At 44.2% G+C, this 19,087-nt stretch overlaps 1 protein-coding gene across 5 annotated transcripts in view; it reads left to right on the forward strand.

The window, feature by feature from the left end:
- CREBBP (CREB binding protein) overlaps nucleotides 1–19,087 on the forward strand; it is a 97,273-nt gene that overhangs the window by 24,335 nt on the left and 53,851 nt on the right. For all 5 annotated transcript variants that reach the window (XM_059861947.1, XM_059861948.1, XM_059861946.1 and 2 more), the window contains one exon: nucleotides 14,107–14,283. In XM_059861947.1, coding sequence (XP_059717930.1) covers nucleotides 14,107–14,283 — 177 coding nt within the window. The remainder of the gene's footprint in view (nucleotides 1–14,106; nucleotides 14,284–19,087) is intronic.

Here is a 19,087-nt window from a genome sequence, read left to right on the forward strand (position 1 = left end):
TTGATCAATTGTGGCTAATTATTCATTAGAGCTTTGAAGTTGTTGTTTGCAGAGGTGACACTCATTACAAAGTAAACCTTCTCAGCTTTATTTTGCTTCATAAGTACAACAGTGATACTGAGTGCAGAAATTGTAGTAGATTTCTTTGTGTTTGTACTCAGGCTTGTGCACAATTTTGGAGATGTTTTCTTTCTTCAGGCATGTATACAGTGTAAGCATATGATCATTTGATTTTCTTTTCCTGGGAAAAGTTGATTTCCAGTTAAATGTATTAAGAATCTGTTCTCTATATATCCAGTCATTTGTGAAGAACATTTTCCTATTAAATTTGTATTTCAGTAATTGTGGGAAAACATGGGTTCATTTTTTTTAAAGGCCTTGGAATACTGAAGTTCTTCTTTGGCCTCTGTGAAATGCTTGGAAGAGAATTTCACATCTTATTACAAGTGGTAATAAAACACCTGGCTTCTTTTTAATGGGGTTTTAAATATTTTGTTTCTAGTTTTACCAAATTTTAGTAATAAAGGATGAAGTAAATTACAGTTATTCCTGGACATTTGAGTATTTTAATTTGAGTTAATTTACTGCTGAAGAACAAGACAGTAATTGCTTCATGAATCTGTCGTGGTAGGCCTTGGTTATAGCAATTAGCTTAAAGTGATGGGAGACTTGGAGCTTGGCTTCCTCTGAACAGTGATAGCCAGATCATGATTTAATTATCAAATCCAATTCTTGAAATGTTACATTTTAAGGCTTTCTTTGTTACTGACTTCAAAGTGAGTATTTTTAACTGAATGTTTTGTCAAACTGCCAAAGCTGCAGGTTGGTTTAGGTGAGTGCTCTCATCTCAGCTCAGATAACATCATTGCCACCATTCTTGCACTGGAACTGAATTCACTTTTTTTTTTTTGGTAACACCACTGGCTTTCTGCCATAAAATGATTAATCTTTTCCTTGCCTCTCCATCTGTCCCTCTGGCATATACATTCCAAGTGCCATGGTGACTTTCTTTTGGAACATATTACTATAGGATGAAATAGCAATTTGTAGAGACTTACTTTTTTTTTGTCAGTAAACAGATGCAAGATGATGCCAGTGTAGTAAAGAAAGCCTGTCTTTCCCCTTCCCAAATGAGCATGAATTCCTGATGGACCTGTCTTCTGTGCTTCTCCTGGAGCCCTAATCAGTGAGGTGGACCTTGCTTCGTGCTGGAGGCTTGGGCCTCATTCCAGAGGGAGATAAAGAGTCCAAAGAGCAAAGTCCTCAGCCTGTGCATGGTGGAAAGCTGCTCTTTGGTACCGAGTTTGTGAGCAAAGCACTGCTGGGAGTTGGAGCAGCAGCACCCAGGGCCTGAGGAGGGGTTAACTCCAGAGGGGTGATACCAGATTGTAGCAGCTCTGTGTGTTCTGCACACCTGAGATCTGCTGGTGAAGTGTGCAGATGGCAAGGCACAAGTTCCTGTCTCCATGTTACCTCTCTGGGAAGCAGGAGTCAGCATTATGAAAGCAGTTCTGTCCTCTTTCACTGTCACTAACAGCATTAAAAGCAGCTGAATTGCCTGTCAGTCTGAATTTCTTAGGTCTTCCATTACCTGGAGAAGATTGACTCCTTCATTCACAGTACTTTGTAGACTTCAGTTTGTAACTTCTGAGCATCTGAGACACCCAGCTGTTTGATTTACTTGTCTTGAGAGAGAGAATAAACATCCAAAGGAAGAAAGTTAAGACTATTTAAGCCAAGCAAGGTGACATGCTGCTTGTAAAAACTTTGCAGTGGATGGGAAGAGAGAAAAAGGGAACAAAATGCTGAGCATTGTAACCAACTCGTGTGTTGAAAGCCCAGATTTGAGGTAGGTGTGGTAATTTGATGGCAAGGGATTTAAAGGCTCAATCTAATAAGAGAGTATGAAGTGGCTGATTTTGGTGAGGCCCATAAAAGAAGGAAGTGAAAGGTGCTTGGGATGGCATGTCCAGAAATTCTGAGTCATCCCTGTCCTGTAGTGAAGTGGACAGCGACTGCCTGGAGGCAGAAGCAGGTAACTGGGTCTGTACCCAGTCATTCTCTTCATGCTGAACCCAGAGGATACTGCTTGGATGTGTAAGTCATAGTGGGAAGTGCAGAACTCCCATTTTGTGCCAGCTTACTCTATTTTCTAAAATAAAAACGAGAGAGAAGAAAAGTGTCCTTAACATCTCAGTGATGTAACTGGGGATTTTGGGTGAAGCATGAGATGCTGAGTAGCTGTGGCTCTGTAGGGGTTGGGGTGTTTGTGTGCAGCTCAGCCTAAGGCTATTGATGAAGTGGAGCCTTGAAGTTCCAGCTCAGGCATTCAGAAAACGGCATCAGAGTTTATTTTACAGCAGCCCTGGAAGGGTGGGAATAGTTACTGTGTCCTCAGCCTTTAGTGTTTTGTTTCACACATGGTTGTGTCAAGGATGCAGCAGAAGGAAGTAGGGAGAAGTCCTTCCTTTTAAATCCAGGGATTTAGAAGAAAGCAGTAGTGAGTGGCAGATGTGTTTTACTAGAGCAATTTACACTGTTGAACAGCCAAGCTCTCACGTATGCAACTCTTCAACACTGCTGTTAGTTTGTGAAGATCTGGCCTCTTATCAAAACAGATCACATCTAGGATGCCTCTGCTCTCTCTTGTCTTTAACTATGACAGGCATGTTCTGTTCTCTGAAATAATTTAAATTAATAATCTGGGACTTAAATTAGTTTTTAACTTCTATACCATAGATTAAGTCCAGAATAATACAGGGATAGTGGTGGCTCACTAAAAGGCTGACTTTGTGACTTCCTCCTGCAGTTACTTTGTCAGGTTCAGAGGTGTGGGAAGAGTTTGGTGAGGAAAAAAAGGTGGTTCTGACCTTCCTGTTTTTCTATTGTCAGAACAGATCAGAGTAGCACACCCAGTGGGTTGGGGCTGTGTGTCTTCACACTGCCACTGTCGAAGCTGCAGTTCTTTACAGCACCCCCACCACGGGGGTCCTCTCAACTGCTTCCTGTCAAGCTTTCAGCTCCCTCCCGTGTCCTCAGATAATCTCTGAGGTGCTGACAGGACAATGCTGGCAGTGGTGGTGGCTCCTCAAGAGCTCTGGGTAGTGTCTGCTGCTAATGCAGAGGGTGATGGCAGAGGTCTCTGCCTTCCTTCATGGAGATGTCAGTCTGTGAGTCTGTCGTAGTTTATTCCTGAATTTAGTGCTCCCACTGAGATTCTCGAACCCGTGCTGCCACTCAGTCAGCCCCACTTTTCCCTGCTGTGGGATGGAGGGGAGAATTGGAGTTAGAAAAGGCAGAGATCACAGCCTGAGATAAGAACAATTTACTGGAAGCAGCAATTAGATAAGAAACAGGAACAGCAAGGGGTATTAATAACGAAAGTATATGAGAAAGGCAAGTGATTCACGTGCAAAATGCTCAGAACAGCATTACCCCCCTCTCCCTCCTGCTGGCTCACAGGTTATCAGGAGGGAACCCCTTCTCCCCAGAAGAGACTCCTGGTTTTTGGCAATGGCATGAGGTGCCACAGAATAACCTCAGTATCCTGGCCCTGCCCTGTCCTGGCTACTGCAAAAAATTAACCCTGTCCTGGCTGGAACCAGGACATTACCCCTTATTCCATACCTTGTACTCATGTTCAATTCCTACACCTTCTAACTAGCTACATTCATTTGTATTTATATTTATATATATACACATCTCCCATAAGCACAGATAAAATTTCTGTAGTCAGTGGCCATCCCTCCAAGACGTCTGTTGAGTTCATTTAGTCCAGGGCTGTTGGGTTCTGTTAGTCCTAGATGTCTTCCAGGGCAGGAGGGCTGGTGTGCTGTTGGCTAGTAGCAAACTGCATCAGGAGCTCACTTGGCATGATGTGGGAAAGGCACTTTCCCTTTGGATATCCAGCCCAGCACTGTAGTCAGGATGTGCTTCAGGGCCAGTCACTTTGGAAGCAGCTTGAACCTCTTGATAGGCTGCCAGGATCTCTTTTTCAGTTTGGGTGTACCAGGCCTGGGATGCTTTGTGTCTCTGACTCCAGAACCCATGGGGTCATCTTCAAGTCTCCCCAGGTACTTTTTGTCAGACTTGCCAGGAAGGACCATTCTCCCTGACTGTAGAGCAGGGTTTTACATCCTGCCCTGTCCTGACTGGCCCAGGGGCTACTTCTTGAACAAGCTCTTGTTTGATCTGTTCAAAGCTTGTTGTTGTTCTCTTTCAAGTGTTGTTCCTCTTAAAATAATTTTTCTTCTGTGTCACAAGATGGAGAGGGCTGACAGTCTGACTGTACTCTGGGATGTGCATCCTCCAAAAACCTACAGTGAGACCCTTTAACCTTATCTTGCTTTATGGCAAAACCAACCTTCAGGAGGGTTTGGATTATCTTCTCCCCTTTATCAAAACCCTCCTGTGCCCTGTTCTCCCATACACTGATGTCATCAATGTGCTGTAAATGTTCTGCAGCCTCACCCTTTCCAGTGCAGTCTGGATCAGTCCATGACAAGCAGTGGAGCTGTGTTTTTACCCCTGGGGCATGTCCAGCTCCCAGTAAAGGTGTGACTTCATTCAGGCCACCATAGTCCTCTGTCAGTCTGCACTTTCCACTGGACTGACACACTGGTTGTGTGGGCTGTTGAAGGGTGAGCAGGTCTGGCTGAGCTCTCCAATCCACAGCCCATCCCATGGATGGGGTCCCATGGGCTGGCTGGTGGGCACTGTTGTGGTAGTGATCAGTGCTTGTTGTTCTTCATCCCTCCTCAGTCTCACAGCAGAAGGGTCCTCTGAGAGACCAGACAAGGAATTAGCTGTCAAATTCTCTCTGTCTCCATAGCAGCTCTTCTTGAAGCCCAGCGATTCCCTTTTGGGACCCTCTCCTGAGGTGATCCATGCCAAGGATACCTGGGGCTTCTGGGCCACTCACAATGCAGTGTTCTGCCATTTATTTCCTGTCAAGCTCACTTCAGCTTTCAGTACAATCAGCTGTTGGGATCCCCCAAACACAGAGATGGATTCTGTCCCTATGGACCTCAGTGGCATCAGGGGACATTGTGTGCCAGTGTCAACTAAAGCCTTAGTTGATGTGGTCTGATGTGCTAGGCCCTGCATCCACACAGTCCAAGAGATCCAACAGCCCCTTTCCTCCACCTGGCTGGGGAGCAGGGCCCCTCTAGCTCTGATCTCGGTGCTTGTTTGTTACAAATATGAGCCAGAGGCCTCTTCAAGAGGATGTGAAATAACATTAGCCCTTCATTTTGTCTGAGGACGTGCCCACAGGAAACTGGAGGGGCATTTATCCTTCAAGAATTTCCTGTGGTGGTTGTTCTTCCTCTCAACTCTCATGCTCTTGCTGCCAGGGCAGAGGTGGGATTTTCATCCCACTTCTTCATGTCCTCTCTGTGACCATGCAGGCAGAAGCAGAGGTTACCTTGTGGTGTGTCCCCTCTCAAGCTGGGGGCAGCTTGCTCCCAGTAGCAGAGATTCTGGTCCCTACTGGTGTCCACGTGGGACTTTGACTTTCTAGTTTGCTCCATCTGATCTGTCCACAGTCTTGGTCAGTCCTTCCACAGGTTGGCAGGGAGGGAAGAAGATGATCTTCATCTTGCAGAGTTAAGGGGTCCCCTGAAGCCCAGTTCCCATTTCACTGACATCATTGCCAGTAGCTGGCCTATGGCCATGGCACACTCCATGCAAACTTCCCCTACGTGCATTGTGTACTCAACATCCGAGGGAAATTAAAAACCCTCAAAAACTTTTGTGACTGGTCTGATGGAGGAAAGGGGGATGGAAAGGTGGGGAAAACCTTTCTCTCCTGTTCCCCCCACAGACTGTGCACAATTATTAATGGATTCCCAAAGGTAGTGCTAAGGTGAGGGCAGGAGAGCAGCACTGAACACCCATCCCAAATGACCCTCATTGCTCTCGATGTTGCCATCCCATGAACTGATACCCCACAGTAGAGCAGCAAAACCATCCTGCTGCTGCCTCTCCTGCTCTGAAGAAGAGTGCTGTGATGGGCACTAAAAGGAAACAGGTTAAGTCCCACACCCACACTGACAGACAAAGCAGCACTGTGACCAGCGGCTCCACACCTAATACAGCAAACGCTCAGATAAATTTGTTTCCAACTCGCTTCGGGCAGATCTGTTGTTATCTCAAGCCTCGGAGCCTCACGCTTCGTGCCAGATAAGGCTGTTGTGGTTTAAGAATGGGATTCCCCAATTTGTGCTCCAACTGAGACTGTCCCTGGCCCCCTCCCCCTGCGGTGGGCTAGAGAGGAGAGAGGCACAAAAGGCAAGGATCACGGGTTCAGATAAGAGCAAGAAACAGCAGCGAGATAAGAAAACAAAGAGAGGTGAATGATTCACATGCAAAATGCTCAGAAAACCCCTTCTCCCTGGAAGAGACTCCCTTTCCCCTGCCCTCAGCAGTGATGGGAGTGGTACAGAATAACCTCTGTGTCCTGGACGTGCCCCCTCCCAGCTACTGCAAAAAATAAATCTGTCCTGGCCAGAACCAGGACTGTGTCATAATCTACCTGTCCATCTCTGCTCGGTAATCTTGGGAACTTAATTATCTGTGAGGCCATTAAGAAAAATGGGTCAAATTGACCAGTGATTTCCAAAGTGATTAGAGGAAAATCGATCTGAGGGAGGGGGAGGGTGTGCAGTTTCCCTAGGATGCCTGACTAACAGTATAACTGGTTTGTGATCCTGCAATCAATGTCAGTCTGAAGAGACGGCTTAATTGCTGCAGGATGGGGTGAGTGGATGGAATTCTGTGCTGGAGTCCATCCTGTGTGTGATCTCATGTCTTTACAAGAGCCATCACCTGGGGCTGCACTCAGCCATGCTCAGTACCACGGTTCTGGGGTACACAGGAGGGTGCAGTAGTTTGATTCAGTTTTTGGCTTCTGTTCTGCACCTCTGCCTTCCTGTACTTTGGTTAATGGATTCTAGTCAGAGTCTCAGATTATTTTTGCTCCCAGAGGTAATTTTTTCTTCTCATCTCTTGGTGTTGTCTCTGGACAAGCAGAAAAGAATTTGTAATTATCTTTCTATGATAAGGTTCCACTTTATAAAGACTAGAGCATATGGAAATGACAGTGGTGCAAAGACAGGATACCTCTGATTTGAGGCCTTATGATTTTTGTGAACTAACTCCTGTTGATGAGTAGAAGTGCACACTATTTAAATAAAGCATTAATGCAATCTTAACGATTTCAGTGGTAGTCACTTCCACTTTTTTCTAATTTTGTCTCTGAAGCTACAGAGCTTCAGTTCCTACCTGTTGACCTGTTTTTGCTAAATAGAAAATATTTGTGTTATCACCTTTTTATTCTCAAAATCAGTACTTTAAAATTACGTCAGCCCTTGCCTTAATAACATAAGCAAATTAATAAGCTTAAATAGTAAGCTAAATTAATTAGGCTATTAGGTTGCAATTAGCCTGTCTTTGGCCATGCCCATTAGTTCTTTGAGCACTACTTGAGGCCTCTCTGGATTCTGTCATTTTTACCTGTCATTCCTGAACTACTACAGCATGTTGGTCCTTGTTGCAGCAGCATTCCCATCACTCCAGACACATAACGATGGCACTTTCCCCTGATCCCATTGTCTTTTCATCCCTCCCGTTGGCATATTGAGAGCTCACATTTGTTCTTCTTCAAGCATTTTGCAGGTTCATGGATTTCAAAGTCTGGCCAAGCTTGTCTCGTTTGCTTCCTTTCTTTCCAGGCTGTTTTCTAGTCAAAAAATCCAGCAGATACTGAATTGAATATTAATGATAACTATTTTTATTTGATGGGATTGGATCATAGTCAGATTACTTCAGCCAGGCTTATTTTCCACTGAGCCCATGTTGCTTGAGTTCTCTGATTCTCATATCGACCTTTTAGTATTTTTTCTGTTGTCAGCTCAGTCCAAATCTCGTGGTATTGTTTTGGTTTTAAATACTTGGCCAGAAGAATAACCTTCTTCCGTTTTTGTACAGAGTCAGTGCTTCAGAATTTAATGAAAATCAACATTTAACTTGGAGATAAATTTGGGTAGTTTTGGGGGGGTTTTTTGACTAATCTGTCTGGACCAGCTAATTTTAAAAATATAATTGTGGCATTAACTTTAGGTAGGTAGTGCTGGTATAAGATACAAATCCAGGAGTGTTGTCATAGGTGGGTGCTGCTCCTTGGCACATGCCTACAAATGCAGGTGCTTTCTCTCTCAGAGGAAAATTGAGGCTGAACTCAGTCTGTCCTGCCAGACCTTTTATTAAATTTGGAAACCCTGGAGTGAAAAGTGGGCTGGGGCAACATAGAGCAGAATTTCCCAAAGGAAAAGGGATTGCAAGGAGCATAGCTGCATGCAGTTGTGAGGTTTCTGACAGTGTCTTGGAGGGGAAGCTAAAAAGGGAGTAGGAAATGAAGTGCTTGTAACAGGGAGTGGGGTTTGTGTTGGTTGCATGTCCTGGGAGCCCTGGAGGAATGTGGTGGTGGAGTACCCTGACTGCAGGAGTGTGCTGGTGGAGGTGAGGGGACAGTTGATAAAAACCTGAAGGAGGAGGGAAGGGTTTATTTGCAGCCTGAACACTTGGTGTACAAGAGGGAGCAAAACTCATCCCCTCAATGCTGGGCTAGAGGAGGAAGTACTCTGGTGTGTCAGTGTTGCTAAAGAAGGGAGGGAAAAAGGAGCTTTAAAAGCAGAAGGAACGACACAGTGTGGAGATCCAGTCTGCTCTGAAAGGTGTCTTCAGGATTAGACTGGTGAACTTCTCACTTGTGTCACATCTCCTCTGAGCTGCACCCTCAGGTGAGGTTTGTAGGTCTGGTCACAGGCTTCCTCTATGAAATCTGTGAAACTCCATGAACTAGAGGAAATGGGATTGCTCTTCTGCTTTGAAGAGAATAAGAAGTAAAACAGGAGAAGCACATCCCACAGCTGCTGCAGTGTGATGGCTCCTGTAGTCCAAGGCAGCTGAACAAAGGTTTTAAATGCTGGGGGGGGGGGTTCAGCTTGGAAGTTTGTTCATTCCTTGGCTTATGAGAGTAGAGTGAAATAGCCTATTTCCTAGCCACACTCAGTAATAGATTCCAGTATCTTAGAGAGTTGCCATAGTGATAAAAAAGGGAACAGAATCTACTTGTCTTCCTGGGATAGCAGAATTATTAAATTAAATGCCTGTTTTCCATTAAAGGAGAGTGTCATTATCATATTTCTGAGAACTGTTTTAGAGCAGAAATAATGTGTTTAAGGTGGTGTCCTGCATTAATCGTGTTCCTTCTTGAGGCACCCCTAGCCTTAACTTGCACTTGGGATACACCCCTTTATCTCCCCCACTGCAGCTGGTGGAACAGAGCAACACCTTTCTTGGGAAAGTCTGCTCTACCCCACCAGAATTCATGCAGCTGTGACCACAAAGAGCTGGGCAAAAGAAGCAAGATTTTCCCAAAACTGCAGCACAGAAATAGAAGTAAAAGACATGAATTGCAGAGGATGAGGTGGGATGAAAGGAGCCACCATGGGATGGAGTGCAGGGAACTGAGCTGAAAATGGTGGCAGAAAGGAGATGAAATGATGGAGGGGAGCAAAGGCAGCATGTAGGGAACATCCATGAGCTTAGAGCAAAATGGGAGTGAACAACATAACCCAAATTGCCAGAGAGAAGCTTTCTGCAGTTGGTGTCATGGAGATGCACTGGATGGAAGGTGGAGTAGCCCTGTGATGGCCATCCATGCCTGCTGCATGCAGGTGGAAAAAGAAACAACTCACACTGGATTGCTCTTTGCTTTCCTTCCTTTTAGAAAAGTAAATTTAACAAACTTTAAGCCAAATACAAATCTTTGTGATAGCTCAGAGTTCCCCATGAAAATGACCATTCTTACCAGGTTGTAAACTCCAGTGTTCTTGCTGGTTTATCTTCTTTGGTGATTTTTAATTACCTGCACATCTTCCCGTGAATGATTTATTTTGGGATCAGGGTTCTGTTTCAGAAATATAAAAACAAAGGTCTTCTGAGTATCTGCCTTCCCTTACCTGCTTCGAAAATTCCTGGAAGCAGAGGCAGGAGTTTGAGTGTTTGAGCCTTCTGAGTCCTTTGCTTGGAGCTGCCAGTTTCCATTTGCAGAATAAACAAACAGGATAAACTCTTTACAACGTGTAGGCTCAATCTTCTGTATGTGTTTACCAGTTGTTTTTTGAAATTTCAGTCAGCCATGGTTTAAAGTTCCACAGAAGTCCCTGGGCTCAGCATTCAGATTATTAACCAGGAACTGCAGTTTGTGCCTGTGTCTCTCAGTGTGTGATACTCAGGGATCTGCCTGATCCTTCCTTTCCTTCCCCCTCCTGTTTGCTGCCTTCCCACCAGGGAGGAGCTGACAGTGCTTTGCTTTGCTGGAGTCCCTACCTGGCTGTGTTTGGAATCAATTCCCAGCTGCTCCTCAGGGTACCAGGAACAGCTCTGGGTCCCAGTGCTGTTTGTCAGCAGGTTGTTCTGCCACTGGAGCTCCTCACTGATCCCAGACTTGGTTGGAAGCTGTTAAAAATGGATAAGGGTTTGTTCAAGCAGGTCTCACATTGTGTTGTGTGTTCTTAGTCTCTGGAAATCACAGTCCTGTTAATTTGAGTTCTTCCCAGGAAAAACTGAGTTTAAACCCCCTGAAACCATGAATATCAGTTTTAATAAACTCATCTTGTGGATGATCCCTCCTAATTTTTGTCTCCGTGTTTACTTCAGGGATTGCCACACAAGAAAGGTTTTTCCACTTATTCAGACCTTTTTTTTTTTTTTTTTAAGGTGAACTTCAAACAAAAAATGAGTCTTTAGCACTTTGTTTCATTGTCAGTAATTTACAAAAAGCGAAGTGTAGGTTAAAAGGCAAGTCTGATGTTTTACAATGTTATCAAATGTTGCTAGTTTCTGAAAGTTACAGACTGGTGTAATATTTTAGTTTTGGGTTCCTTTCCCTTATGAAAGCACAGCTTTGGACACTGAAATACAATGTGGCAGAGAGAAGGTTAACTAAAATACAAAGTTTCAAATGGAAGCTGCTCTGCTTCCAGCTGGATTTCAAAGAACAGCAAGGCATTTCTTAAAATTTCAATCAAGTATTTATTACTTAATGACCACCTAGAGTAGGAAAAATGATCCTCATCCTATTAAGCACTCAGCTTGGAAGATTTAAAAGGTTGCTTTGTTGTTGTACAGAGTTGTGATCTGTCTAATAACAAGATCTACTGAAAAGGAAATGTTAAAATAAAATGAAGCAAGCATGGTGGTGGTACTTGTAAGGATTGCAGAGCCTCAGTGCTTTAGGGATCTTTGAGTCATTTAGAGTTTTAACAAACTTTAAAACTGTCTTTTGAGACCAAAATATTTCTATTTTTTTTTCCTAAAAATCTATTTTTAAACATTCTTCCTTTAATTAAAAAGTGTTAATATTTCTGATAATGAGATGAGAACAACTCACCATATCTTTTTGGAGCAAGAACTTAAATTTGAGGTGAATTTGCTCAGCATTCTCACTGCCCAAAGAAAATCTCCCTTCTGCTCTTTGAAAATGCAGCTGTGTAAGATTCTGCCAGGTGCTTTGAACACCAGGCTTCCAAGCTCAGCACATCCACTGGGCATTCATTGCCTGCACAGAGCCTTTTCCATCTCCTCCCTGGTGTCTGAGGCTGCTCCATCCATGAGCTGCCAGGCCCAGGGAGGGCTCTGCCTGCCATGGAGCCATGGGCAGAGGTTTGAGCAGCATTCCTGTCTCCAGCTTTGGGCTCCCCACGGCTCTCCCAGTGCTAGGATGACTGTAAACATCTGCAGGAAGTGTAGTGATGGCTGCCAGAGAAGTCTATGTATTCTTCCATTCAAAAAACTCCTCCAAACTTTCAAGCAAGCTCAAAGAAGACTGGAAGAGCAAAGTCCTTCCAACAACAAAGTTTGTAGTTAGGAATTAGGCATGAGGGGACTGACTAACAGCCCCAGAGTTAATGTTCCTATTTCTGGCTTCTGAAAGGTTTCAGTAGTTCTCCTAAGCTTTCTCAGAATCTCACTTTTAGTTTCAGAAATTTTCTTCGCTGTTGATCTGATAGACCCCTACAGCATTAATGAACAGCTGTCATTATCAGATGACACTTTCTCATACCTTGTCTGAAATAGTGGGTTGAGTGGGTAATTTTATTAAATGCTTTGCTATTAATTCTTCAGAGAAAGCTGCCAAAATCTGGGGTGTAATAAATAATAATTAAAATAATTTCTCTGAATATGCAGTCTGCAAAACAAACACCGAAATGTAGAAAATTAAATTCTTGATATTTGTGCAATGTGATAGCAGCTAACACCACTTCTCTTTAAAGGCAGTCTTGGGACTAAACTTTAGATGCTAATTTTTGGTCTTACTTGCTATTTGAATTATTCAGCTTTACTCTGGGACACAGCACAGATTTGATAACCTCATATATTGCAAAGTAACAGCTTTTGGGGTTTTTTTAATGTGTAAAGATAGAACGTCTTGTACAGTGAAGAAAGGCCCAAATCTGGCAACAGTCACTGGGCAGGATGCAGGGAAAGGGAACTTTTCCTAACATAAAGCTGCTTGGAGAGTGGCATGGCCAGCTGTCTGAAACCAGAGGGGACAAAGTACAGGGACAAAGAGGACAAGGCCCAGGCAAATTGTGTTTATTGGACTCTGCCCTGGTGTAATTTGCTGCTTATAATCAGCCAGCTTCCTCAACAGCTCGTTCAGCCCAATTCCTGTAAGCATAAAAAGCAGCCCCTGAACAATCCCTCATTGCAGTGATAAGCTGATGTGAGCAGTCCTCCTTCCAGCTTTGGGCACAGTCCCTGAGTCCCTGCTGGCCAGGGAAGGGAAGAGACCAGGACCATAGAACACCATTGTGTCCATTTTCATACTGAGGAAGGAAAGGCTGGAGAGGTAAAGGGAGAAGGAAAATAGGATTTACTATTTCAAATAAAGACTTTTCTCAGTAATTTGGTTCATATTTAGGGCCAGGTCATAAAGTCACCTAGAAATCCTCCCAGTGTGAGGCAGGAGGGTGAACAAATGTGATCTCTTGAGTAGGTCCTATGGGAGGGACTTAGGGGGCTCAGCCTGGAGAGGTGAAGGCTCAGGTGGGACCTTCTTACTCTCCACAACTCCCTGAGAGGAGGGGGCAGCTGGTGGGGGTCAGACTCTGCTCCCACAGAACAAGGGACAGGATGAGAGGGAACAGCCTCAAGCTGTGCCAGGAGAGGTCCAGGTTGGACATCAGCAGGAATTTCTTCCCAGAAGGGGTGGTCAGACCTTGTAAGGGGCTGCCCAGGGAGGTGGTGGGATCCCCATCCCTAGAGGAGTCCAAGGAAAGAAAGCCTGGACATGGCACCCAGGGCTCTGGGCTGGGTGACAAGGTGTGATGGGTCCCAGGTTGGACTCAGTGGTCTTGGAGGTCTTTTCCAACCTCAGTGATTCTGTGGTTCCAGTGGAGCAGATTTCACCATGGGGAAGACTCCTGCAGGCCAAGTGGCTCTTTGGGTGTACAATGTTCTCTCCAGTCACTCAGGGGGAGTTGTGTTTCTGTTTTCTAGTCTTGGGGTGTCATTTATCAAGGCTGTCAGTCTTAGACATCTTTTTGCTCAGACACTTCTCCTCGAGTACCAAAACATGAGTTGATAACCATTTGCTCGATGCCTCTATATATTCCCCTCCCTTCCCATCTGTCTGTGTGCAAAGTCATGCTTTGTGCTCAGAATGCACTAAGTATCACAGGATTTGAAGTTTGTTTGTTCTTCCAAAGTTCCTGTAGTGTTGGATAAAAGTAATTTCTGTTCATGTGGATTGAGGAGGGTGAGCTTGTGTTTTCCTTTGATTTTGTGAGTTGAATTGCAAGACTTTAGCCCCACACAGCAGTATATATTTGTAAAACATCTTTTTAGGATATATTTGAACTTGATTAAAGTTGTGAAGTTCTGAATTTAATACTGAGAATTTAATATTGAGAACCTTACACTGGAATTTGGTCTCTGTGAATGCAAAAATGGATATTTGACATATGTTTGCATTTTTTTAATCTCCCTTTGGAATCAAGAAAATTCTAATCACTTCATTCATTCATTCTTTTCCAGCTGGGAATGACAGGTAACACTACTCCCTTTGGGCAACCTTTCAGTCAAACTGGAGGGCAGCAGATGGGAGCTGCAGGAGTGAATCCTCAGTTGCCGAGCAAGCCGGGCATGGCCAACAGTCTGTCCCCCTTCCCTGCCGACATCAAGAGTACTCCCGTCACCAGTGTGCCAAACATGGTGAGTTGGACCTGCTGCTTCCTGCATCCTTTACCTCTTCCTGGTGCTTTCTCAGTTCTTGGGTGATCCAGCTTCTGCAACACCATCAAAATACTTCTCCATGGTCATTTAAGCGTCAGAGTTGTCCCATGGTTTCTCATTTCCACTCTGCTGTGTGTATATAAAGTCCATTTTTATACAGTGGTTAAACTCTCTCAAGGATCACAAGTATAAAAACTGCATTGAATCCTTTCATTTTGGCTGGTATATTTTGTTTTAAACCAGATTAAAATGTCATCTTCAGGTTCTGTGTGTCAATTAGAATGTGTTGGGTCAATTGGAAAGTGCTGGGTACATCACCACCTTCCTGAAACTAAAGAGTACCTCATATCCTTTGAAACTGATGTGCTAAACACCCCAGATGCTTCTCACTTTATACTGTGCATGACTGGCATGTCACAAACTTGCAAGAACAGTTCTTATTAGGACACCTTACAAGTTTATAGTATGATGTTTACCAGAGTTCTCTTTTTAAAGTTAAATTAAATATTCCCATTTGTCTCAGGATGTTGCGTATTAATCAAACTGCTTGTGTTGTTTCTATGGAAACTCCAGCTTGTTGCATTTTATATTCTTATACATGATAGCAGTTACTATAGAAACTTGTAAGACCTGCAAATTGCTTATTTTTTAATTTAAATCCAAAAAAGCTATTTTTTGGCACAAGCAATGCTTGCTCTTCCATCACTGTGTTTGCTACCTGCCTGTCACTAATAAGCTCTGTATGAGAGGCAAAAGGATGCAATAAACTTCCTCTTTTCTCCTGATTTTAGAGAATCACTTCCTAATTTCCCTTTAGTTATGCTGTGAAATCTTTCTCTAATATCATCATTTACTGTTTATGATTATGGAAAGGAGCTTGTGACTGGATTAACACCATGTTCAGAACACCACTTGCACTCACAAAGAATATTTGTAAAAGACAATTTGCTGCGTGACTACTCTTATTGTGTTAAGTGTTTGCACATCTGTACATCAGGTGTAAAGCAAGTGAGTTATTTCCTGATGCTGTAGAAAACCTGCAGGTCTCCCCAAAATGCTGTGTTCATCTCAGGGACTGGGTGATCTTGAAGCCTAATTTTGTGCTCATTTAAAAGTCAGGTTTGGGAAAGTCTAAGTCTTAATATACTCACTTATTAGTGTAGGATGTAGTGGTCAATATTCAGATGGAATAAAAAAGGCATTTGCCATCAAGGCTTTTCAGGTGATGGGAGAGAAATAAAATCAAAAACTATTTTGTTTCTCCCACCTTGTCGAAGAGAAAGAGGAAAGTAAAGGAAACTTTCCCAGTAGTATCAATTGCAGTTTCAAAATGTCAAAAATATCAACTGAGAGAACAATCAGAATCATTTGTCTTTGTTTCTGAGGTGTCAAAAGCTTTGCATGTCCAATATATCTTCTTTTCTCTCACACACCACAGAGAATAATGGGCATTTCAGCCAACAGACATGGGCACTGTGGAGCCCAAAGGTCTCAGCTCACGTGGGGGTTAGAGGCATGGTGGTCCTGACAGGGGTGTTACTTCAAAAACTGCATTTCTATCTAAACATTTTTATTGCAAAGCCAAGAACTTTAAAAGAAATGTCACACTTGTTAGAATTTAACCTTTATTTGGCAACAGTGGGTAAGGCAGTGTAATTATTTGGTAATAGCACATCCATGGCCATATGTTATTCCTTCCACAGGGACTTTGCTTTATTCAGTGAACAATATGAACAGAGCCCCTGGAAAGAGCACACAGTCAACATTTAGTTCTATTTTTGCAGCTCAGTGTGTAGCTGTGGGCATTGCTGGCTGAATGTTGTAATATATCTCACTTGGTCATTCCAAATGCTCTTTCCTGTGGCAGTCAGCACTGGAGCAGGTTTATGCTTTGGATTAGTTCATTTTCACAGCACCTCTCTGAGATAAAGATGTGTTGCCCCAGTTTTAAGCACAGAGGCACAAGGAGAGTAAGACTGGCAGAATCTGCTGACTCAGAACTTGAGGTTTGTAGGCTCTGGCTTGCTAAACCTTTTTTGATATGTTAAGGCATTACCTAGGGTAAAATAACATCCACAGCAGTTCCATGAGTTACAGAAACACACATCTAAGTGACATCTGTCACTCACATTGGGCAACCAAAATGTGACCCCAATGGCTCTTGTGAAAAGCAGCTGGTGACAGAGGCAGGTCCCCAGAGCAGAGCTGCAATCCTGCTGTGTGTTCTTCCTGCAATCCCTTTGCCATTCCTGTGTCCTGGGATGCTTTAGTCCCTGGAGATGATGGTTTATTTAATGTGCTTGGCCTGGAGACACGGCCTGTCCTGCTCCCTGAGGGAGGCAGCAGTGATGTGGAAAAAGCTGTTGTGTTATGTTAACATCCATCAGAAATGAACCTGTTCAGGGTCACTTCAGGCTCCATGTGCTCCAGCAAGTGAAAGACAACTGCATGTTAAAAAAAACCCAAAAAACCCCATACAGGATCCTTTGTGGGATGAGTGCAACCACATATCTTGCTAAAGCAGCCTTCTGTGCTATCCTTATCTTGCAGGGCCCCCAAAGTACTATTCCATGTGAGAGACAAACCCACGTGAATGAGAACACTTGGTGGTGTGTGGCCTGTATGAGGCAGGAAACCAGATTGCAGCATGGCACTGAGCACTGTGGTTACCACAGGGGGTATTTAAACAAGAGAAGAGGAAGCAGAAAAGTGCAGCCATTGTCTGAGGACTCCCGAGTCCTGAAAAACAAAATATTTTTAAATACTCCTTTCATTCTTTAGCCTTACACCTTATATGTGCACTGCAAAAGTAAAAGATGATTAAATTTCCCAACCCACGTTATTCTAATCATTACTGTGTGACACCCCTGTCCCCAACAGTAACCAGGACTTTTCCCACTGCCAGGCATAACCCTGGCAGCCAGGACAAACGTGCTGCAGCTGTGGATTTGGATTTTTGATCCAAATTCAGGCTACCACTCTGCTGAGAGCAGCAGTCTCCTGCCCCCCCAGTAGAGTGGGTCTCTGAAGGGTTAGCTCACTGCAGCCATGCTCCAGGCATGACCTTACACTACACCCTGAGAGGCACGTTTGGATTAATCTCTTTAATTAGAAAAGAAGAACAAACCTTATGCTACTAAAATGATTAAGAGGTCAGCATTAAGGTATTAATTTTCAGTGCCAGCAGGATGGATTGATTTTGTTTGTTTGTTTTGTTTTTAATGGTGATGGGCAGAATGGGCAGCTTGAAAACTGGAGTGAAAGGCTTGTTTCCAAAAGAAAATCCTTGCTTCTGATGTTGGAAGTTTTGGTGACACATTGCTGAGCCTCAGTGCTGCTGAAATGGCTCTGCTGCAGGACTGGCAGTGCTGTGCTGGTGAGATCATGCACCATCCCTGGGCTGTGGATGCCAGCCACGCTCTGCTCTCGGGCTCTCAGCGTGGTGTGCAGCCAGTCTGGGAGCCAGCAGCCACTTTGGGAGCCAGCAGCCTCTGGTTTGGAGTGTGCAGCCTCTGGGAGGAGCTGCTGGGGGGAGCCCTGTGAGGCTTTTCCATCAAGGCTGCTGAAGCTTTGCTCTCCCTGCAGTGCTGCCCGTTCCAAGGGTGGTGGTGGATGGTTCCTTCGTGGGCATACCAGTAAATCTGGTATTTCTGCATGGCTTAGGACCACAATGGGGGAAGTTTGGCTTCCAGACACCCTCATGGTTTCACAGTTATCCCTATGGCCAGCAGATGGAGTTGAGAGAGTATTGCTTTTTGGGAGTGAAGGAAATAATTTTTTTTCAATTCTTGACTTAGAATTGGAGCAGCATATCTTCTCCTGTGCTTTTTTCCCCCTCATCTCTTGCTAAACTGCATCCAGAGCCCTCTGTTGTGTTCTTCTTTGTTTCTTTTTATGTCCTATGGATTTCTGCAGTAACAGATTTTGATCAGAAGACAGAAGAAGTGACTGGGGGGGTGAGGATGTCTCAGGTGTGCCTTGCTGCAGACCTCTGAGGGAGAGGAAGAAAGCTTTTAAACTGGGAGGCCAGGTTTAATTAGAGCAGGTAGAACTGTAGCTACTTAAAATAGACAACTGGTATTTTATTCTAGAGACCAGAAAGAAAAGGCTTTATGAAGAATCACTTAACTCTAGTGCCCTTCCAGGGAGGAAGGCCTGTGTTCTGACCCTTTCTGGGATTTTTCCTCTCTTGCAGCACAGCCACTCTCCTCTGTCCCTGTGGAAAGGTCTGTGGCTCTTGCACTGGCAGCATGCTGAGTGTCTGCTTGCTGCTCTCTTCAGCACTCTCCCAGTCTCTGCTGGGTTTGCTGTCAGCTGTGCTCACCTTCCCTGTGCCTGCCCTGACCTCCACTCTGAAATTTAGTTTCTTGTTCACAGGCAAGCTCACTCCTTCCCTTCAAGAAAATCCCACCTGATTTACAGCAGTGGACAGCTGGGAAGAGGCTCTACTTAGGTCTAAAGGAGAAGATCTTAATAATCTGGAAACAAATCCAGCAGATAGTGTTCAGTGCCAGGGAAGGGACGTTGTTTTGTTGGGAGCAGAGCATCTCTGTCTTGCCTTAGTGCAGGAGTTCATCCTGGGCATGTGGATTGCTTTGAATGGTGGAATATTTTAGCTTTTGCATCATCTGTAAATACAGTGCCAGGCTGGCAAAAGCTGACAAAGAGAAATTAATCTTTTCCCCATGCTCTGGCCTGTGTTCCACTCTCCCCTCCCCCATATGCAAATATGAGCAGTGGAGAGTATCCATTGCTGTGTCCTACCCTATTCCAGCAGCTGAGG

This window comes from Haemorhous mexicanus, chromosome 17, assembly GCF_027477595.1.
Source record: "Haemorhous mexicanus isolate bHaeMex1 chromosome 17, bHaeMex1.pri, whole genome shotgun sequence".
NCBI lineage: Eukaryota > Metazoa > Chordata > Aves > Passeriformes > Fringillidae > Haemorhous > Haemorhous mexicanus.